We start from the raw sequence: 24,013 nt of genomic DNA on the forward strand, positions 1-24,013 counted from the left end.
TGTTACTGTGGGTGGACTTGCATCTCCACAAATCTCACTCTTACGCAGAGTGCCTGTAGCTATTTCTCTTCATGAAAATGTTCCATAGTAAGGTTTTAACTTCCATGGACTCAAGCAGGTGATGTGCAATCTTCAGAAAATTACATGTGGCTATGTGGCTTTAAGGTTAATATTATGTATCAATCAAAGGTGTGGAGATATTGTTTGTGCCATCTGCTTTAGAAGGCTACTTTTTCGAATATATGATTAAAATAAAAGTTGCATTATGAGAACGTCAAACTGACAAACTTTTAACATCCTAGCTTCTTTGTCTACCATAGAAGTTTGCTTCATATTTGCTTGGTCTGTAAAACACCCACTTCTGAAATACTTTGGATCATTTATTATTTATACGCATTACTTGACTGGATTTCAAACACGTACTGTCAAAAGCCTGTCGCACGTTGATGACATCAGCACTTCCCGCCGTGCAGAGTCGGGACACTTGGGGCAAGCTTGGAGAATAATGGTGTCGTGCTGTGCGAGGCAGACACTTACCGACAGCAACTACAAATGTACAAATGCAACGCTCGAGAACGCAGATGAGCAATGCATGTGTCATCCCCACCCAGGTAGAGCCCAAGAGGAGGAGCTCAGATTTTAATTAGTCACGAGAGCAGCCAGCGGAGAAAGAGTAAAGTACTTAGAGCAGCGGAGGGAGGTTAAAATTGCTGAGATTTTTTGTGGTGCAAATCAAATCTAGAAATGTTGAAGAATTAATATGACAGTAATATGGCTTGTATTTCTTGTTTTGAAACTATTCTTGGTCTCTGCAACGTGGGAGAAGTGCTGTCACGATACTTACATTTCAAACTTGATTTTATACTAAGCAAAAGTCTTGATACTTGGTAGAGATTTCAATTCAAAGATGAAATAAATCACTGTAATGACATAGTGTCTCCTTTAGCCTCTTCATATTGGCATCATCATCATCATCATCATCAGTGTTCTGTTTTTCCCATGTGTGAAAATGTTATCAATCATAATTACTTTTGATTTGACTTTTATGTAACCAGAAAATGGAGCCACAAGATTAATCACAATCAAATTGAGCTTGCAATTTGAAGGGACTCACATGTCAAATCACAAAGGCTGTAATTCTCCTACGTCTGCATAAAAAAAAAAAAAGAAAAGAAAAGAAATACTCACTCCGCTCTGCTCAGTCTGCACAAATATGTTCTGAAATCCATGTAACTCCTAATTTACTTCAGTCTTTTTGCCCTGGGCGTGCTTAAAATGGGATCTTTGAAGAGAATCTCATTATTGAAACATAAATTTGAAATCTAAATGTAATCGGAAAGCTTGTCAAAAAAATCATATTTGGACATTCTTCCCAAATCGTTCAGCCCAATGAGGAAAGTCCCAGTGATATTTAGAATACAGTATTGTGCATGTGACATTAGTGTTGTGATGGGAGTCAGTGGTGTAGCGGGTAAAGAGCAGAGGACATAACACTGTTCCCTGAGGTACTCCTGTGCTGTTGGTCAGAATCCTTTTTTACAAGAAGATCTCGACTCCATGGAAGACATAAGCATTTTTAGTGGTAATTTAGCACCCAGAGGAGATGTACAAGAGTGTAGGGAGAACATGCAAACGGTACACTGCCATAACACCTTTGCTGATTTTAAATTCTATTAACATGGCGTACATTAGGAAGTAGACATGTTCAAATCAAATATAGCTTTTACTGATAACGACTGCAATGTTTTTTTTCTTAACAACACTGCACATAATGGCAATAAAGTTGTTTATGTTATAATTCAATGTTTTGTCCAATCAAAAAGCAGAATGAGCCTCAAGTGAGTTTCTTGTTTGGGTTGCCAGTTTAAATGCTGAAATCCAGTTGGTTTAAACCTAAAAGGACCCTGAGTGAATTCTGGAGGTGCTGAGAAAAAAATAAATAAAATAAAAATCAGCCTATCTGCAGGTTAAGGCAGGTTATGTATCATTTTTACCTGTAAAAGCGCAGGCTACATACTGTTCCTTAAAAAAAAACCTTCAAGATCACCGATATTACGCAGGTGGTGTAATCTTACTTCTTATTACTTCTTGGTTGCCCATACAGTGTCGTATCCCTCCTCGTATTGTTCCTGTCTGTGAGCGAGGGCAGATTGGTGATTCCATTTCCTCAGAGTACTTTTTGAATGGAGCACATCACACATCTCTGCATCACATAACCACAAACTATCAGCCCGGTGCTCTGCTGTCACTGGTATGTGTTTAAATCACTCTTCCTGTCTGGAAAAGCTCCACGGCGGAACATTAAGCTGATCTATAGCACTCATTCTCCGCTTTATATCCAACAGTATCTTCAGAAGTACAAGAATGGAGTTCAATTATAGTGAGGAGTCAATACAATCTAGTCTGAGGTTGTAGGTGGTAGTAGTGAACAATTATTTGCAGTTTGTTTAATAGCTAGACCCTGGGACAAATAATAGGTTCAACAATAGTTTTTTTACTTTACAAAGATGTGAGTCCGGTCACTGATGAACCTCGCAGAACCTCGAGATGGGTGATTGACAGGTGGATTAGTGAATCAGACACAAACATACGGCTGCTAGGGGCTATTAGAGAAATCTACAACATTTAGTTCAATTTACAGTCTCTATCCCTCACTATTATAAAATCACACTGGGAAAAAGATCTTGCACTGAAAACATGACTAATGATCTTTGGGGGGCTATGCTTCAGAGCGCACATTCTTCTTCAGTTTGTGCCAGACATTTTAAAGTTTTTCGTTGGATTCACTGTGTAATCGTTGTAAGTCTGATGCTGGATCACTTACATACCTTTTGGCCATGTCCTAACTTTGCCAGTTATTGGACATCAATGTTCCGCCTACTAGCATACTATCTGAGGCATATAAAACCAAAATTGTGCCCACTGCTCAGACCGCGCTCTTCGGTGTGTTGCCCCCCTGGCGTCTCCATTCCTTTACATCTTTGTTGGCACAGTGTCTCATTCTCTTGAGGTGGAAAAAAGAGACCCCTCAGAGACATGACGTGGATAAATGATCTCATGAGGTTTTTGCACATTGAAAAGATGACTACTCGACTACAAAATATGAAAAAAACAACAACATGGCAACTATTTCTGAAATACATGGACACATATAAAATCGTTAACATACCTTTGCATAGTCATGTATCATTTGTCATTTTGCTTTTTTGTCATCTCTGTATAGCCATTTGTTGTTGTTTTTTGGGGTTAATGTTTGAAAAAATGCACAGCTAACAGTGTCCAGTACACATAATATGTAACTTACTGTCAGAAAAGTATAAATGAAAAAAAATGTTAGCCTGCTTACAAGGAAAAAAAAAAGGAAAAAAAAAAACAACTATCACCAGGGACTGAAAAACACAGTGGATTTCTAACTAAACTAAACTCAGAAATTGACCAATGAGCTTCTTCAGACCTTGTTCTTAAATGTATCTATTTTTCATTGTAGCTAAAAATTGTGTTGAAAAAGTATGAGTGGGCTCGCCTGTCCACAGACCTTACCTGCTGGACTCCATGGAGTTATACGAATTTAATGCCAAGTTGAGGAACAAGACAAGGCAAAACAGACGGCAGACGACAGACCCCCGACAGACCAGAAAAGTGGCACAATGCACCTTTAAATAATAATAAATAATAATAATTGTGTCACTTTCATATGATCTATTTGGTGTTTTTTCAGTGAGTAACATATTTATTTTATTTATTTATTTATTTTTTGTCTGAGGCAGCTGAAATCATGCAGCGTTCACCCGGCTTCACTCATTTAGAAAAAGTGGATCTTGTTTCCATGGCGATTGCACCGTAAGATTTGGGTCAAGAGAATAAATAAATAAATAAATAAAAGCCTTATTAACCACTGTCTCTCATTCTTAAATCTCACCCTCTCATCTCTCTATCTTTATCTAATGTCTTAGTCTCTCTTATCTATCTCTTTCTCCCTCTCTTGCTCTACATCTCTGTCATCTCTCCCACCACATCTTTCTATTTTTCTCCCTCATTACTATTCTGTGTATAATGTTCTCTGGTCATCCTTTCTCTCAGTTTCTCTGATCCATCTCTCTTTTCTCTCTCCCTCATTTCCTTATCTCCTCCTCTCATTCCTCCCCTTCTTTCTTTCTCCTCCTTTCACCATCTCTCTCCCACTCTCATCTGTAGTTTTTTAATCTTTTGCTCCTCCACCTCACTCTTTTTCTCCCCCTCCATCTCTCTCCTGCTTTCTCTCTCATCACTGCCTTCTTTTTCTCTCCTGTTTCCTCCCTCTCTTGCTTTCTCTTGTCCTCCCTCCTTGCAGTCCCTTCCTCTTTCTTTCTATCCTGTCCACCCCCTCTCTCCCTCCCTTTCTCTTTTCTCTCTGTCATGCTCACCCTCTCTGTCTCGTCCATCCCCCCTTTCCCTCCCTCCCTCTCTCCTTCTCTCTCTCATCCATCCTTCTCTCTTTCTCTTGCTCTGGTCCATCCCCCTCTTTCCCTTGCTCCCTCCTTCTCTCTCTCGTCCGCCTGCCTCACTCCCACTCTCTTACTCTCTGTCATACACCCCCCTCTTTCTGTCTCTCTTTCCCTCCCTCTCTCTTTTGCTCTCTCATCCATCCCCCTCTCTCCCTCCTTCTCTTTTTTTCTCTCGCTCACATCCATCCCCCCTCTTTCCCTCCCTCCCTCCTTCTCTCTCTCATCCACCTTCCTCCCTCCCACTCTCTTTCTCTCTGTCATACACCCCCCTCTTTCTATCTCTCTCTCTTTCCCTCCTTTTCTCTTTTGCTCTCTCATCCATCCCCCTTCACTCCCTCCTTCTCTCTTTCGTCCTCCCTCCTCTCTTTCATTCCTGTTCTGTATACATGCTCGTCTGCTCTTACAGCCCGGGTTTCCCTCGCTCCGCCTACGCAGCGCTCACAGGGAGATTCCACAGGCTTCACACGTGCACACTCACACACTCTCTCACATGTGCACGCTCTCTCTCTCTCTCTCTCTCTCACACACACACACACACACACACACAGAGGGCAGACTGGGCTGGTGAATAATTCAGTGTGCGTTGGTGCATCTGTAGATTGTATGTGTGGGAATGTCGAGAGTCTGCAGTGTTAATCATGAGGCTCCATAATATTGTTTGTTTTGCCTTAAAGCTCAAAAATAGCCATTCAGGCTTTTAAAAATGTTTCAGAAGGATTCAGCTGGTGCTAAACTCACCAGTAATCTGAAAAATATTATAATTAGATTGCGATTGCTGATTTCAGGTGAGGAATATTGCAGAGGGTGTGTTTTAAAAAACATCCTAAGCTTTGTCTGTAAACTTCTCTAGTCTCTACTCGATTGTAGTTTTCATTGCTTAAAGGAAATGTGTGTGTGATGACAAATATAGCACTTACTGATAACAATTGATTTATGAGCCTCATTGTGGGGTGTTTGAGGTGAATGATGTGAAGTGGGGCCGCTCCATGCAGCAACATGTGTGAAGCCGACCTAAATTACACACATATACAAACACACAAAGACATCATGGCTGAGTTGTTTTAGGTTGAGAGACCCAGTGCTGAGATCCAACTGATTGAACCTAAAAGGTCTGACCTGAAGCATCACTGCCTTAACTCCAGCACCAATCATGACTGAGTGCTAGTGAAGCCTCTGCAGCTCAGTGAGTGAATTCTGGAGGTTGAGTTTTCACATGAGGCCTGTCCGTTTACTAAGAATGAGACAAACAAGTATGTGTCCTCTATCTGCAGGTTAAGACATGGGTAACCCAGGTTCAGTTGTGGTTGTAGTACCTTATTAAAACTCTAAGAGCACAGGCTACATACAGTTCTATACTGAGGAACATTTGTGCCAAAGCAATAACATCTCCATAGAGATAAGCAGGTAACGGACCCTCCATAAAAAGTCCATAGTGCACCTTTAAAGTGAACTTAATCTGGAAAGGAGCAGACAGCAATAACTCAGAGGCTGTGACCATAAATGGGAATAGAGACAGATTGAGGGTTAAATCACAACACAACAGCACAAAAAACCATATCTTGTGTGTCTGTTACTACATTAATGTGTTAAACACTGCTCCTTAGTCAGGTAGGCTGGTAGAGAAGATAAAGCTTTTGAGACATGTTATGATGTTGTTACCTCCTCAAAAACATACCTGGAGTTGTGTTTTGTTTCATTCACACATGTTTGAGAAACATTTTTATTATCAGTCTGTCTACATCTACATCAAAGCTCAAAATGCTCTGTTCCACCTTGTGATGTCATGAAGTGGTAATTTTCAAGTTAACAGCTCCTTTTACCTTGTGTTTAGTAGAGATTGGAAATTCCAGGACTGAAAGGATCCAAATGATTCAAGTGAAGGTCTACGGAGTTTAAAACAGTGGAGCACTTCCTGTATTACCACATGACATCACAAGGTGGACCAGAGTGTTTTCAGTTTGAGAGAAGAACTCAGTCTAAATATGCAGGATTTGTGTGGTAAACATATCAATAAAACAACACACAACTCCACATATGTCTTTGATGAGGTAACATTATAACATAGATGAGAAAATTCTGTAATATGGGCCTTTTAAACCAAACAATTCCATGGTATATTTTAGAATAAAAATAAAGTAATATCATATGCAGATCCCATTCACTGTATCATTGCTTCTTTGAATGCTAAATCCTTAACCCTCAACCAAATGGCAAAGTTGTCCCCAATGTTTCGTGATGTGTTTCTGAATTGAATGCAGAGTAATAATCATAACTGCAGACACACTTTCTGTTTTATCTCAGTGTATAGACTGAAGAAACGTGGTCCACACATTTTCCATTTTTATCTCATTTGTAAAAGCAGCTCTCAATCATTTCCAGACTGTTATGTACTGAGTGACCATCCATCAAAAGTTGTGAGCAGTTTCCTCCCAAGTTAAGTTCACAATCATTACTTCTCCTCACACTTTCTCTCCTCTCCCTCTATTCCCTCCCTCTCCGCTCTCTTTACTCTCCTCTCCCTCCTCTGACTCCTCTCTCCCCTCCTCCGGCTCCCCACCTCACATTGCTCATCTCTCCCCTCCTCTCTCTCCCTCCTCCCCTTCTTTCGCCTCCCTTTTGCTCCCCTCTCTGCCTTCCCTCCTCCCCTTCCCATTTCTCCCTCCCCTCCCTTCTCTCTCTCCTCTCTTGTCTGCCCCCCTTTCCCTCCTCCTCATCTCTCCCTGTGCTCCTCTTATCTCTCTTCTCTCCCCTCTCTCCCTTCTCTGTACCCTTCTTTCACTCTATCTCTCCCCTTGCTCCTCTCTTCTCCCTCCTCTCCCTCTCTCTCCCTTCCCTCCACTCTCCCTTCTCTTCTCCCTCCTCTCTTCTCCCTCCCCTCTCCCTCTCTCTCTCCTCTCCCATGGGACACATAATCTCCATCAGTCTGCTCACATATGCATGGGGGGTTGTAGATGTCATGTGGATGTTGTTTGCATGTTGTGTGGATGTCGTGTGGATGTTGTGTGGATGTTGTGTCCATGTCGTGCGGATGTCGTGCGGATGTTGTGTGGATGTTGTGCGGATGTTGTGTAAATGTCGTGCGGATGTTGTGCGGATGTCGTGTTGATGTCATGTGGATGTCGTGTGGATGTCGTGCGGATGTCGTGTGGATGTTGTGTGGATGTTGTGTGGATGTCATGTGGACGTTGTGTGGATGTTGTGTGGATGTTGTGTGGATGTCATGTGGACGTTGTGTGGATGTCATGTGGATGTTGTGTGGATGTTGTGTGGATGTCATGTGGATGTCGTGCGGATGTCGTGCGGATGTTGTGCGGATGTCGTGTGAATGTCGTGTGGATGTTGTGTGGATGTTGTGTGGATGTTGTGCGGATGTCGTGCGGATGTCGTGTGGATGTTGTGTGGATGTTGTGCGGATGTCGTGCGGATGTCGTGTGGATGTTGTGTGGATGTCGTGTGGATGTTGTGTGGATGTCATGTGGATGTTGTGTGGATGTTGTGTGGATGTTGTGTGGATGTCGTGTGGATGTTGTGTGGATGTTGTGTGGATGTCATGTGGATGTTGTGTGGATGTTGTGTGGATGTTGTGTGGATGTTGTGTGGATGTCGTGTGGATGTCATGTGGATGTTGTGTGGATGTTGTGTGGATGTTGTGTGGATGTTGTGTGGATGTTGTGTGGATGTTGTGTGGATGTTGTGTGGATGTCATGTGGATGTGTTTGATGGTTTGTCTTTGTAAATGAACGTCCTTCATTGGTCTGATTGGGTCCAGAAACAAGACGGACGTTTTTCATTGCACAACACGCTTGTTTAAAGGCTGTGCTGCATTTTTACTGCCTTAAAAACATGAAAAACAAAACTGGAGCATTTTAAACGGTTTGAAATGGTCCAAAGTTTTTGCATTTCCTGATTCTTGGAGAACAAACACTTTATTATAAGATGCAGACAGTACAAAGTTAATGTATTCAACCTTATATAATATATCTGTGCTGGGGTGAGATATATTTAGCTTGAATAGGCAAATAGCTGCCAGCAGAGGGCGCAGAAACTAATCCATGCATGTGTGAACTATAGACGATGGATTCAATCAAAGCTACACACCTTTGGATTATAAAACGTGAAATACCAATGCCCCAAATCAATAAAAAGAATGACACTCTTTAGAGGCATCTTTAGTGCGTTTTATTTTGCCCTCCATCACAGATAATGGTTTGAAGTCTCTGAGCACACGCTTCATAGATGAGGTACAGATTTTTATACTTGGCATTTGGTAGATTGGTTGGAAAATGAAGTGTTGCGGTGGAGAGGGGAACGTGGAACAGGTAACACGAGGCTATAACGTACTAAATGATCTATAGTGAAATGTTAAGAAGGGACCTGGAAATTGTGTTTGGTTTATGTGTCGTAGTCCTTGTTACAAACCATTCCTAGGGACGAAAGGAAGTGATACGACCCAGATCTGTTGACATTTTCATTGGCGTTTTGTTGTTCAGGCCTGTTCTCTGAAGAGAGGTAACTTTGGGTTAACTCTGGTTTAGCAGTACTATGAAACTGAAGCACTTTTATCAGAGGAGATCTCTATGGCAACATGAATCCAACTGATGTGAGATGAATGCAGAGAGAGAGAAAGACAGAGAGACAGAGAAAGAAAGAGAGACAGAGCGAGACAGAGAGACAGAGAAAGAGAAAGATAGAGAGAGATTGACAAAGAGAGAGAAAGACAGAGAGACAGGGAGACAGACGGAGACAGACAGAGAGACAGGCAGAGAGGGATAGACAGAAAGGGAGAGAGAGACATAGAGAAAGAGAGAGAGACAGGGAGACAGAGAAACAGAGAGAGACAGAGAGAGAAAGAGAGAGAGACAGAGAGAGTGAGAAAGAGAGAGAGACAGAGAGAGAGATAGGGAGAGAAAGAGAGAGATAGAGTGAGACAGAAAGAGAGAGAGTGAGACAGAGAGAGAGACAGAGAGAAAGAGTGAGTGAGAAAGAGAGAGAGACAGAGAGAGATACAGAGAGAGTGAGACAGGAGAGAGAGAGAGAGAGAGAGTGAGAGAGCGTGAGAAAGAGAGAGATAGAGAGTGAGACAGAGAGAGCATGAAATAGATAGAGAGTGTGAGACAGAGAGAGAGAGAGTCAGAGACGGAGAGAGAGTGAGAGAGGGACAGAGAGAGACAGAGAGTGAGAAAGAGAGAGAAGGAGAAAGACAGAGAGAGAGAGCATGAGACAGAGAGAGGGGAGCACAGAGACATGACTTGTGTGCACATTTATATTACTGCACACAGATGTAACTATATTTAAACCATTCTAGCTCATGCAGCACATTTGTGGGGAACTTTTTCAAACCGTGAAAAGTTAAGGACACATTCACAGTACAATTTTAAATGGACTCAGTTTAACTGGAGACCAACGTTGCAACATTGTATCATTCTCTGAGCTGCCAATCGTTTGACTTCACAATACACTTTTATCAATCGAACCAAATATCTAGAGTAATGTATTTATTTGCTCTCACCTGTAGAGGCACTGCATGCACAGTCAGCCATATAAACGACATGAGGAAGAGACCAGGCTCCTCCACTGGTCAGTGCAGCCTGTGCCTGGTCCGTCACATGGGACTGCAGTGGTGCTTGGGTTTATTCTTTGGCCGTGTCTCAATTTGCCAAATGCACCTTTTGAAGGGACCCTTCGAGGTACTCCTCAAAGTGTGGTTTCAAGCTTCCGGTCAAGAGTGTGTCCTCCTCAGTGTAGCCACCATCTTGCTGAAGTGGGACAGGACTAAACCAGGGATCGCACTTCCACCGCTGTCTTTGAGCGTACATTACGTACGTTATTTTTAATGATTTATTATTTAATAGAAGAAAAGTCAAGATGTCGTCGTCACAGCCGTTTCTTTTTGTTTAGATTGAATATCAATAGGCAAATACAAGTTTCAAGGTGATTTTTTTCTCAATTGTAGCTACTTCATAACTTTAACAAAATATACCTTGTGAAAACGTAATAACAGAGACAGAGGTAACAATATAATTTTTACATTCATAGTCTATAAACCAGAGAACACTGATTAGTTGTACATATAGTGGGATATTGCAGTTTAACATTCGGTATTTTGGCCAGTGTCTACACCACTTTAATAACAGTAGAGGGCGCTGTTTCCCTTCTATGCCGTGCCAGTTCTTTTCATATTATTATTGTAAAGTATTTTCTAGCAGTGCAGCGCTACATCAAACTAGTACCTTGACTTACTAACACTAAGGTAAATGACACGTGCCCACGAGGGGCGCAGATGTATGGAATGTACTGGAACACATGAAGATTTTGTGCACGTCTCAGGACTCTGTTCTGTCCTTTCCGGAGAGTCCGTTGCTTCATTGTTCACATTACCTGTGTGGATCATTAAACCTTCTGACTTTATGTTTCAGTCTCTTGGTAGAAATGAACATTCTTACATTATTCTTATTGCAGTAATAATTTCTCATGATAATAATGTGTTCATATTGTCTAGCAATAACTGCACATTCCTTTATTCCATGTAACTCTCCTCCTTTTTAATCATCAAACACACGGCCTGTACTTATCTTTATTCAGATTTAACAGTTTCATGTCACACTGTTGTAGATGAGGTAAACCAGTACGAACATTTGAACGTATATTGCGCAGCGGACTCCATTTTCTTCTGTTTTTTGCGTAGTTGCAGTGCATGATGGGATATAGAAGTGCGTGAAGTGTGCACGGATGCACGCTTCGGCCACGTCCGATCTCCATGGAAACGGTGGAAGGGGGAGGGCAGGTTTGTGGGCGCATTCAGTAGGGTGCGTTGAAATGGGACAGCCCTTGTCGCACCGGAAATTACGTAACTGCCCTTCGACGCACACTTCCAATGGTGATTCTAAGGCCAGGTGGGCGAATTGGGACACAGCCTTTGGCTTTTACAGACCTGACCACAACTCGCCCCACGTGCTCTATGTGAGTGACCACCGAGGCATGAGAGCACAGACATGTTCTTTGACTTCAGGAGGAGAGAGACGAGTAAGAGCCAGGTGAAATATGTAATTTGTGTAGGTAATCATTGGAAACAGTGATATATTTTTCGCTGGATCAGAGTGAAATCCATCTTTGATCTCTTCCTGTTACTTTCACGTCTTTCCATGTGTCACTCATCCCATTATTTATCTCTGCACAGGTATTTGTTTTGATTATGAGTTCGTATGTGCCTGTCCGTACGGGTGTTACATGCTCACAACCATGACTCTCTGGTCTGTTTGCGTTCACAAATCAAACAGCTCCAAAGCACGATTCAGTCGGACCGAGACTCACCTCCCCACCCGGACCAGAGCGGGCTTGTTTGGCCCTGTGGGGAAGATGGCCCAATGTGGTCAAAGTAGGAGGCAGAGTTGCATAATAAAAAGTGTCTTTTACCAGACAGAAATGTATTTAAAAGATAATAAGCCTTTCACACAAATAAACAGAAAGTGGGCAACCTTCTGGCAAAATCTGCAACATGTACAAAACTTCACTGAAATCCTCCCAGAAGACTAACTCACACTGCTTATATATCCTCCCAACAGGAGGCACCTCCTCCAGGTAAATACTATTTACTCCACAGGTGGATTTTAACTTTAGCAGAGTAGCAGGACAACTGTAATTGTGAGACCTATAAATTAAAATAAAAACACTATAAACACTTAAACATTGAGACAAAATACACAAAGACACTGAAAAAAAACAAACAAACTTAAACCAGTTGTCCCCCCCACATGGTCCGGCCCATGATCTCACCCAAAGCTTTAAAAATGGCCGACATCAGACACGCCCCTTCTTTGTCTGGACCATGTGGAGATTCAGGTAAGAATTTAAGGATGTATGTTTAGCTGAAATGAATAAGTTTAACCAAATAAAAATATCTTAAGTAACTTGTATGTGTAGTGTTTAACTGAAAGATGGACTATAATTAAACAAGGACTAAACAAAACAAACCAGCAAGTTATATCTAATGGTCTAGTTGAATATTGAAAAATTATGTTAAAAGGAAATTAAATAAAATTAGTGTGGGTTTAATGGGATAAAGACCCACTTTGTCCCAGTCCCAGATCAGAGTTCAATACCAAATTCATATTTGCCTAAATTGGATTTTCCAGCCAAACTGATCCTGATTCTAATGAAAAGTGTATTGTGAATGCACCCCAAGTATGTATTTACATCTGTTGTAACTCCGTAGCTCTTGCAAACCTCTTGGCACATAGTTCACCTGCATTGTTTGTCCACGAGCACAGCTTTAGTACAGCTTTTTCAGATAGAAAAATTAAACATGGTGGACCACCCTTCAATGGCCAATCAGCTCTCACCCCAGAGTGTCATATACTGACTCACATGGCTCATGGCTCTAGTTTCCATTAAATAAACTATTTTATAATCAGATGAAGACACAAAGTTCTGCTTTAACAATAAACTTTCTGAGTAAAAAAAAAACACTGGGTGCACAGATGCACATTTAATGTGCACAGATGTTTGAAGAGAAACTATATTTACTGAAACATATTTATCTTACGCAGGTACATTTTCAAATTATTTCAATACTAAGAAATGGATACTCAATACCAATTCTGAAACTTCAATCATTAAAAAACACTCTTTCTTTGGACAATAGAATGTCATTTTCAACATTAAATCTGAGCATTTTCTTTTATATTACCATGTGGCCTTATATAGCCTTGTTTGGAGCAGATCGGAACGGGCAACAGCTGTTTCCTGTTTATCGATGCACAGCACTCGCATATAAAGATTGATAATATAATACTTTCTGCGCATAATGCATCTGACATGAGTCAAACCCAATGCATTACACAGATATGGTAAAATGTGGCAGAGAAACTCAGAAGTGAAATAAATGCAGGAAAAGCTGATGATAAACCTGTAGTTTTGTGTTTACGCTTGTTGAGCCACATCTCACAATGCCACAAACTTAACGCCTTTTTGTGAATTGCTGACTTTTTTTTTTTTTTTTTTTTTTACTTTTGTAATGTTCTGGGTGACATCAGTGTCTCACGGGGCACAGCTCTGCCCCTGGACCCAGTCGTGCTCGGGGCATGGAACTCGGCTTGAGGAAGCCACACCAAACAGACCCGCTCCAAGGTGGACCCAGTGGAACCGAGGCTTATCTGTGTAATCCCTCAGTCGTCCAAGTAGGTTCCATATTGGTCCCTGAGTGTATACTAGTCTGTGTCTTACACCTGTCCTGATACAGCTCAACATCATTCCAAAGCTATTCATGAAAGGTTAATTTCTGCCATATGAATGTGTCTTTTTAATATTGATACTTGCTCAAAGTTTTCCATACTAGTTTTAGTATTGTTTACTATCTCATTTATGATACTTTTGACAACCCCAGTGAGTGTTTGAGAGCAAGTGTGTGACTGCATATGTAAAGTGACTGTATGTAACAGGAGTGTGAGGGCAGTGACGCAGAGCAGGATATGGGGCAGTCATTAGTAAAAAGCTCGCTGTGCAGAGTGGAATATCACACAGGAAACTCAGGCTAGGCTTTCAAAACATGCCACTGTCAAACACACTATTTACATCACATACAGAGAACGGTCCCTCGGGTGTCCAAGGTCTCCCCAGGTTTTCCTCCTGATGAGACATGTCCACAAGCCCTAAGAGTATCTCTCAATGTGGGGGGGCAGTGACTTCGAGCTCCTCCTGGGAAGTTTAGTTTCATTTTGTCAGGGACCACGCTTACAAGTTTATCTTACAAACATATGAACGACAACAAACACTAAAGCCCCAGTATATAACTTTTTAGCCAAGAAATAGACTAAGATACAAGCATGTTTTTAGATTTTGGAAGTTTTTATTGCACAGAAAAACTACTATACTATAATACTGTGCTTTTAAAGAGAGGGTATTACACTTCAATGAGCTATTAACACATAACACACTTAGATCACCATTACTTTTTATTGTTTTTAAAATGCTATATTAGCCGAAAACATCACATTGACATGTTTAATACATTTCACTTTGGAGAGGTGACCCCACTCCCAATAAGAATGTTTTTAATAGTATGTTAGAGCAATAATAGACCTATAAATGCAAGATTTTAATGCTACACTGTAGAACATTGCTGGCAAAGATATAACTTCTCCTTAGGGACAAGCAGGTGTGGGACCCACCACCAAAAAAGATGCATAGTGCACATTTGAACACAAGAAAATCATACAAAAAGAAGCCATATTTTAACAAGATCCAGGAATGTTTGTAAAAAATAAAGTTACAGTTCCTTGGTTAGATGAGTTTAAAATAGCCCTACGCACATGCTGCAATGCTGTAGATAAATAATGGGACAAACCAACAGGCCACATATGGAACCAGGGAGATAATTTGTTATTCTTGTAAGAGTGAGTAAAAAAACATTAAAGAAGGCAACAGGACGTCTATATTAACATGCAGAACACTAGAAAATCAGGAGTAAAACCATGACATCATTGTACTACATAAAAAGTTGGATTAATAGTTTTTTGCCATCTGCTGCCATATTGGTTCTAGTTTCTAATGTAAACAAATGTTGAGTCCAGAGGAAACATGCGTTAACTGCCCAAATATCAGTGTTAGATTAATAACCCCCTGTTCCCGTTATGTAATTGTGAAGGAAGAGATTGCAGACCAGGTAGAGTTGAAAGAAGTTTATCTGCTCAGATGAATGGAGTTACAGAGAGCAGGCATATGCGTTTTGTTTCAAGGGTGTTTTTCCAGTACTTATACGGCCTTTGTCGGGTTATAAGGACTTAACTCATTTTACATAGCTGTTTACTGTTAGCTGTTTACAGTGAGGTAGAATGCGACACTAAAAAGATGCTTGCACTCATTGAAAAGATGTATTACAAGACCTTTTGTCAACCTGAAAATGAAGAAACGTATCATGTAATCGATGCAGCAGGTTCCAGTGTAGATGTTTTAAAATAAGCATGTGTCGCAATGTTACAGAGAAACAAGTTCATCTCAATGTATAAGACAGAGTATTCAACACAAGGTTTAAGATTAAAGTAATAAAACAAAAATCATGCTTTCATGTTAGAACCATATTGGTTGATAAAAACAATACAGCGCTGACTGCCCAATGTCCATGTGTAATCTGCACTGACTGCCCTGCATCACATTAGTTGTTGTCCTGCTCAGACCAGCTGAGTTCAAGAACAGGCCTACAGGTGATGGAAACCCCTGTAGGCCTGTTCTTACTGAAGCCTGGCCTCTGTAGCTCTGCCCTGAGGGCAGCAGCTCAAACTCTCTGAGCAGTGGATGTTTGGATGTTTGAGGCAGTTCATATTTTCTGAGCTTTGTCTTCGCCTCCAAAGAAATATATGTCCTGCTGAGTGTTCACACTGTTTTTTGCTGCACTTTGAACTGTTTCCCTGACTGAACCCGTGTAATATCATTGTGTGTAGACTATGGACATAAAGACTGTAACTGTCCTAACACCGACTGTGTATCTCTTTCTATTGACTATAGACACTGTGGTAAACCATATCAAATAGTCTGTGTCAGTACTTCATGTGGTACTTTTTGCTGAGCTCCAGTTCTTCCTTATCACCAGAAACATTTTCCTTTGTTCATTCTAAAATACCGACACAAATACATTAAATAGATTTCAGATTTAGCATTTCAGTTAGTCTTCAAAGAGAATTTATATCAAACTTTTTTGCTGATAAGGAATATTTCTGTTTTGTTTTTTTTTTGTTTTTTTTATGTAGCGAACTCTCCTGCAGCAGAGCGAGCAGACTATCTTTTCCCCCAGTGGCTATATTCTTTTGATAAATGTTGTTTTTAAAGAAATGGTATGTAGCCTGCGCCTTTATCGTTTTAAAAGTACAATGACACCTGAACCTGGGTTGCCAGTGCCATAACCTGCAGATAGACGACATATACGCATACATTTTTCTCATTCTCAGTTTATGGACAGACCTCATGTGAAAGCTCAGAACCTCCAGAATTCACTCACTGAGCTGCAGAGGCTGCACTAGCTCTGAGTAATGATTGACTGCAGTTGCCAATAACTTACTATGGCTTGTCCTTGGATGTACCAGTATGTTAAAGGACAATTACTTTTGCACACTATTTATACTACAACTACTACCCATCAACACTTATACTTATATAGGACTTCTTAGACACTCAGGTGGTGAACAGGAGTTTTGTTTTTTAGTTGTGATTTGAGGAGCTGTATCGAGTCCAAGTTTTTGATAGGTTGTAGGAGTGAGTTGAAGAGGACAGGGGAGACAGCAGTGAAGGCTCGGTACACCAAGGTCTCACACCCCAAGGAGGGCAATGAGGAGGCACTTCCTGGTCCTGGTGTGGGTAGTTAGGAAGTGCTGGGGTGATGTGGTCTCTGGAGAAGGTTTGGGTGAGGAGGAAAACTTTGTATTTTTTGTTTCACATGACCTTGCTTTATGACTGTAGAATTTTTTTTATTTATTTTTTTTATCTACCCTCTTGTCCTCTGGGCTCCTTCTGCAATAGAATCAAATCCACTAAGGCATGTTTTTGACTCTGAAAACTTCAAACATTTACACAACAGAGGAGCAGAGGAACAGCTGTCTCCACTTTCAACGACACCCGAGTCTGTCTGCTGCATAACATCGCCTATATAATACACATTGCTGCATAAAGAAAGTTACCCAAAACTTTAAAGAAACAATCTAAGTTTTATAGATTTATTTTCACCAGTAGATGGCAGATGTGAAACCTGTTCCCCCTCCTCTGACCTGGCCCCTCCTCTTCCTTTCATCTGACCCCTCCCCCTCACCTGGCCTTGGTTCAGTCTCACCTGTGTGCTCTGGTAGTTTGTTATTGCTAAAACTACTACCAATATCTTTACTAGAAGGCCTACTGCTACTGTACCATAATGATCACCATACCTGTACTACTACTGCTACTTATTACTATTACTACTACTTATGCTACACCTACAAACAACTACTGCCACTTTTACTACTACCATTTATTAACTTTTACTATATAAACTAAACTTTTACTTTTATATTCATTCAGTGGCACAACAACTTTTACTAGTACGTGGTTTTATGACTATAAGAATGGAGTTGTATGCGACTCTATGTACGAATGATTTTAGAGTGTAAATAATAACCTTGTTTTTATTCTATTGTATTTTATTTCCTACAGGTTGACATTTTACACCTGTCCCGGGACTACGGATGAAAAATAGCCCTCGGGCTAATTCTGGCATATTTACATGCAAATGTTTATTAATGTGCATTGTCCCTGAAATAAATAAAGTACTAGTACTACTACTTCTACCACTAGAACTACATTTACTATTACAGCTAATATTACTACTACACGTACCAACAACTACTGCCACTAGAACAACCACCACCACTACTACCACTATTACTATTCTCATCTCATTATTCATTCACTAATACAACCCCCCACCCCACAGTATTTGCATTGATTATTTACATGTGTTTATGAACACAGTGCTCCTAAAGAAACATCTCCTCTGGTAGTTTTAATGTAGCTATCCATCAGACCATAATCCTGTCTCCCTCTCATATGTACACATACTACTTGTACTACAATTACTTTTACATGTATGTATACATTTGCACTGCCTGTATCCTTTGTGTACTCCATTATAGACTCTGTGTCCTTTGTGTACTGCAGTATTTTGGACGTTGTTCTGGCTCACTGAAGTAGTGACACTGAACAGAAATGCGCCTACATAAGTACTTTTACTGCAGTACTCTGTGGAAAAGGTTTTGACCCTGGACCACACATGTACGAAAAGTAATTATTTGTGTAGTAGCTATACACAGGTCACCTCTCACCTGCTTTACAGGAGGTAAAGGAGATGTAGCTCTCTCTCAGCTCTCACAAACCTTTTCATATACAGCCACTAAGACATTTTTAGAACATGCTTTTTCAGACAAAGTGTAGCAGCTTGGGCCTAACCTTCCACAACAAGAAAAATTCTCAAGATATTTGTAAGTTCACAAACTCACGAGAATCCATCTGGCCCAGCTCCTGCTGTTGCAATATGGCCCGGGCCGTCAGTGCGACTGACCAATCACAGAACAGCATTGTGGTTTGGGCGGAGCCAAAGGTGAAGCACCAAATGAATCAAAAGAAACACGTGGATGCCGACAGACATAGTTCAGTCTATTTTAGCAAAAAGTTGATGAAAAACGTGCAGAGGGAAATGCTCTGGGCATTCGTGGAGGGAAAGATGTCTGTGCTTTTCTCTCAACTGGAAAATTAAATTTTTTTGTCTTGTTCTGCGTTTGTGATGCTTCAAGCTTGGAGTTTGAACGTCCCAGTCGCTTTCAGTGAGAGCCATTCCAGTTTGATAAATGTGTAAAATTCAGAGAATGGAGTGCTACAGTTCTGCAGTTTTGAGAAGGAAGTCAATGGACCTGTTTCTATTACACTGTTTTATTAAAATATAAAATCTTATAATTTTCAAAATGTGCTTTTTTCTACATTTTTCTGTTTCTAATTTGTGTACTCTCCTGGAGTTTTTCCCCATTTCTCACTCATGTCCCTCTTCCTCCTCTCCTCTTAGGTCGAAAGTTTGTGATCGCTAATGCCCGCGTGGAGAACTGCGCCATCATCTTCTGTAATGATGGCTTCTGTCACATGTGCGGCTACTCGCGTGGGGAGATCATGCAGAAGCCCTGCACGTGTAACTTCCTGTACGGCCCGGGCACCAAGAGACTCGCCATCGCTCAAATGGCCCAAGCACTGCTGGGCTCCGAGGAGAGGAAGGTGGAGATCGACCTGTACCGGAAAGACGGTAGGGAGAAGCACCGGAGGGGGGAAAGCCGGGGCAGAGTGGTGAAGTGTGGATTTGACAAACGCTGGTCAATACTGGATGTTTGCAGTGTACATTTTTACAGGGGATGGTTGACATATGGAGGTGGTGTTAGTATAGTTAAAAGAACACATGATACATTTGTGTTTAATTCTCTTTTAAACATGCTTCTGGTCTCCTTGAGATAACTATTTTACAATTTCTAACTTAAAATAATGTCTGCATCTAGAAAATATACTTTATAAACTACACCTCCATTTCCAATGAGGCATTTAAGCGTTAGGAATGAACAATGGGAAAGTAAACGTAGTCCATATCTCCTGTGTATGCTAGGCTAACAGAGCCATGCATTTGTTATGAACACAATTTGAATGAGTCTGGTAATTTTATGTGCTTAAAAACTCTTTTAAAAAAAAAAGAGAGGTTTGCATTTTTACCTATGACGCAACAATCAGCAAGGTGCGTACTGAACATTTGGATTAAAGGAAAATTAATCAAGCAGGTATGTTTTTGATGAGGGGACAACAGTACAATATGGTTAAAAGGTCAAAAAAGTCAATTTTGCTTAATATATGTTTTTTGTTTTTTAATATGCTAATTGGAGATGTAACTTTGCCTGGAATGTTCCTTAGTATCCTGGTTCGGTGTTGTTACTACTCAGAAAACACCTTTAAAAACAGGTATTCTTACTATAAGTGAAGACACCTCTTCACAGATCTTCCTAGTAACAAACACATGCACATGCTCCATTGTGATAGCTTAATTCTTTACTAAGGGACATTTCAAACTAAGATCTATTCTTTTCATGGACAAAAGCAGTTGGAGTACCTTTAACTTGTATGGATCATTACACTTTTATGTCTAACACACAGATTGTATTATTCTAATCTAGTGCTGATCTGGTTCACACTGGCCTGATGTGTATCATAATAATCCAGTGCTTGCATACTGATTTAATTGTTACTCCACCAAATGTATTTTTAAGCGTTTCAGTTTGTCTTAGTTCATTTTGAGGGCACATGTGGCACATGGCATTTTCCAAACAGTATAGAAGGGCATACTTTGTACTGATTGTTCAGCCTGCAGTGCTTCTGTAGAACCATGTATTTGTCTTCAGACGTCTGCTGTTTTTTTAATGAATGAACTGTCACTTCATACGGGTGTTAAAATGGTATTGGCATAATCATAATAATATTCAGTCTCTTTTAGCTCCTCTAAAAGCTGTGATGAGGAGGAGGGAGCAAACCAGAGGGGACCAGATGAAAGTCTGAAGCCAAGTAAACTCGTGTAACAAAGTGTGCTGCTGATGTTTGTCGGTTTTTCATTATTTCTGCTACCCTCGGGTACATTGTTAAAGTTGCACCATGTGACTTTTCTGAATCTGCCTTCAGCTTGTCTCCATGGATATGTCTCTGCTTTGACTTGATTGTTTAACAGTATGACATGAAGTTACAGGCCTGATTTGTGAAGCAGCAAGCTCAGTCAGAGTAGGATTATAGAGAAATTCAATGCCATACTGTGGAACATTCCAGGCAGTGCAAATAACATCTCCATGGAGAGTAACTCACAAAATATCTATTTTTGTTCACTATCTGTGGCTGGGTCACAGGGGAAGCAGTCTGAGCAGGGAAGCCCCAACCTCCCTTTCCATGCACATTTCCTCCAGCTCTTCCAGGGGGATCTCGAGGCGTTCCCAGGCCCGAGACATACAGTGTCCCGGGTCTTCCCTGGGAAGAGGAGGAGCAACGGCTTTACTCTGAGCTCCTCCTGTGTGACTGAGCTCTTCTACCTATCAATAAGCAAGTGGCCAACCATCCTGTGGAGGAAACTTATTTCCATCTCTTGTATCTGCCATCCTGTCCTTTCGGTCATTATCCAAGCCTTATGACCAAAGGTGAGAGAAGGATAGATCAATAGATTGACCGATAAATTGAGAGCTTTTCCTTTTGACTCAGCTGACAAACCCCCAACCAGAAAAGTTACATAGTGCACCTTTTTACAATAGTATTAGCTAAGCAAAAATCATATTTTTGATTAGAAACTCATGACAAATTACAAATTTCACATGTTATTCTATTAGCAACAACTTGAATGGGGTTATTCATTATTTTTAAATAGATGAGAGTCATGTGATCATCTGACCACACTGCTCCCGACAGTATGACGTCCAAGTGTAAAAGGCGCTGTTGTTTAGATGAGGACGTGTGTTGTGAAAGGCCACTGCAGAGGGGATTATTCCTTCACTCTGTACCATCACGCTCTCATAAGCAGAAGCAGTGCTATATATTTAAATAATGACAGTGTACACAGACTGTCGGTCCCACTTTGGCACATTTCAGTCATCATTTTCAGACCACAATCCTTTGCTCCATGAAACACTAACTTAAAGGACCTGTTTAACATAGGTTAACATATTTAGATCACCATGTTACCTTGTGTTGTTTTGAAACTGCTATATTCACCAAAAACAGCACGTTTTATAACTTTCACTTTTGTTTTTGATGCTGTAAGTCTCTCTTCTGAGGGAACAATGTTATAACATGGTACAAAGCTTAAAAAATAAACAATTTTGCATAATACCCCCTCTTTAAGTGAACTTCTGAAAACTGAGCTGGGGACAGATATTGACTTAATGCTTGGCTAAAAAAACAAACATAAACAAATATTTGTTTCATTGTTCTGAAAAGGTCAAAAGTCATGTTTTTATTTAGCTTCCTCATTAAAATGAATGGGGCAGAAGGTTGATATCAGGCCCAAGCTGTGTGCAGCTTAAGCCTCTATAGTGATGTTAATACCTCCTCACCTCTCTTCCCGTCTCTCCTCTCTCCGCCTCACCTTTGCCCCTGCTCCTCCTCTCTCCTCCCCCCTCTTCCCTCCACCCCGTCATTCCTCCTCCCCCTTTCTCCTTACCCCTTTGCCTTTCTCTTGCCTTACTTCTCTCCCCTCCTTGCCCCTACCCCTCCTTACCTCTCACCCCTTCTCTTCCTCGCCTATCCCTTCTCCTGCGTCCCATCCCTTTCTTCCTCACCTGTCCCTCCTCCCTCCTCCCTCCCCTCCATGCATGCGAGCGGCCGATATCTCCCGGAGACACCGCTCATCCATAATGCACTCGCGGGAGGAAACATTATGCCACCTCCACTCCTCCGCACAGCCCTGTTCTTCCCAATCCTCCCATCCTCGCCACCCTCCCGAGCCTCCAAGAATGGGCCTAGTCTGTGAGCTGAAAGGAGCCCATCGTAACGTGCACACACACCCAGTGCAGCACTCCGTCCCGGCCATTCATCTAGTGCCAGGAGCCTTCAGCATGATGGATCTCCTCCCGCGGTCTCACGCTCAATTGTCCCTCTCCGAATGCGCACCAGGACCATCCATCTTGCTCTCTGGGTAGAAGGTGGATATAGGAAATTTGCAGTTCTGGTGGGATTTAGTAGTAGTAGTAGTAGGATTTGTGTTGGTGCTTGTGTATTTTACATTGGCCTGGGGCTGAGGGGTAGAAGGAATTATGGTGAGATGGTGGGGAAAAATGGAAGAATTGGTAAAATGGTGAGATTGATAGAGATTGATCAGATAAGATATGGTTAAATTTGACAGGATCTCTAAAGTGGAAGATTTATAGTGGTGGGTTACATTGCAAGCTAAGGTCTTGAGCAAGATCTCGGTGATCCCTCGGCACAGAACTTTAGCACCCACTGCTCCTGACAGGTTGCCCCAAAGACATTGAAGGATGGATCAAATGTAGAGGAGAGACTTCCCAATACAGTGTACCTTACCTTCCTAATAGTAACTTATAGCTGGTAAGTGGTATTTCTGAATGAAAGCTGGACAGTCCATCTCGATCACATCAATTTTAAGGTGATCAAAATACATGTCTTTGCAAAAATAAAGCAAAACATGAGTGATTTCAACAATGCATGAGTGAGTATAAATGAATGCATTAAACTGAAGGACAAACTTTATTAACTCTCCTGATGGCACTTGGCGTGACAGAGGTGACGGGACAGAGGAAAATATCTCACCAAACAACTATCGAGCTCCCAACTTCAGTGTTAAAGGTGCACTGTGTACTATTTCTGGTAGGGGCTCCACCACCTGCTTGTCACTATGGATCCTCCAGCTAAGCCAAGACTAGCTCAAGATCTGGAGATGGGTCCACTGCTCCTGACAGCTTCCTCCGGCTGCATTGAAGGATGGGTCAAACGCATTACATCACTAAACTTATCTCCTCTTATGTCATTGGGGACAAGCAAGTGATGCCACAACCAGATCAAGTTGCAGGTCAGATCTGACTCTGCTCACCCTAAAAACAGTTCACAGCACTAAAAACATGTAATTGAATGCAAGTTAGATAAGTGTAATGCTATACTGTGGAGCATTACAGGCATAGGTAGGTGGTGAAACTGCCTCAACGGAAATAATACACAGTGAATCTTTAAAGGGCCCATGTTACTCTGTTTTGATTTATGTTATAATGTTGTTTACTCATCATAAACAGACTTTTTTGACAGAGTTTTGTTTCATTCACACATGTTTAACACTCAAACTCTGCACATTTAGGTTGCGTTCTACTTTTGAACAGAAAACACTACCACTTCATGACATCACAAGGTAGAATAAAGCATTTTGAGCTTTGGAAATGTAACTACCATTTTTTTTTTTTTAGCCGGATTAAAACTCATTTTCTATGTATTCAAAATTACAATGTAGTTTT

General features: G+C 41.1%; 1 protein-coding gene across 1 annotated transcript in view; it reads left to right on the forward strand.

Moving 5' to 3' along the window:
* Nucleotides 1–24,013, forward strand: part of kcnh2b (potassium voltage-gated channel, subfamily H (eag-related), member 2b) — a 251,259-nt gene that overhangs the window by 30,206 nt on the left and 197,040 nt on the right. Inside the window, exon 2 of the mRNA XM_033985980.2 lies at nucleotides 19,057–19,287. Coding sequence (XP_033841871.1) covers nucleotides 19,057–19,287 — 231 coding nt within the window. The remainder of the gene's footprint in view (nucleotides 1–19,056; nucleotides 19,288–24,013) is intronic.

Source organism: Periophthalmus magnuspinnatus, chromosome 20, assembly GCF_009829125.3.
Source record: "Periophthalmus magnuspinnatus isolate fPerMag1 chromosome 20, fPerMag1.2.pri, whole genome shotgun sequence".
NCBI lineage: Eukaryota > Metazoa > Chordata > Actinopteri > Gobiiformes > Gobiidae > Periophthalmus > Periophthalmus magnuspinnatus.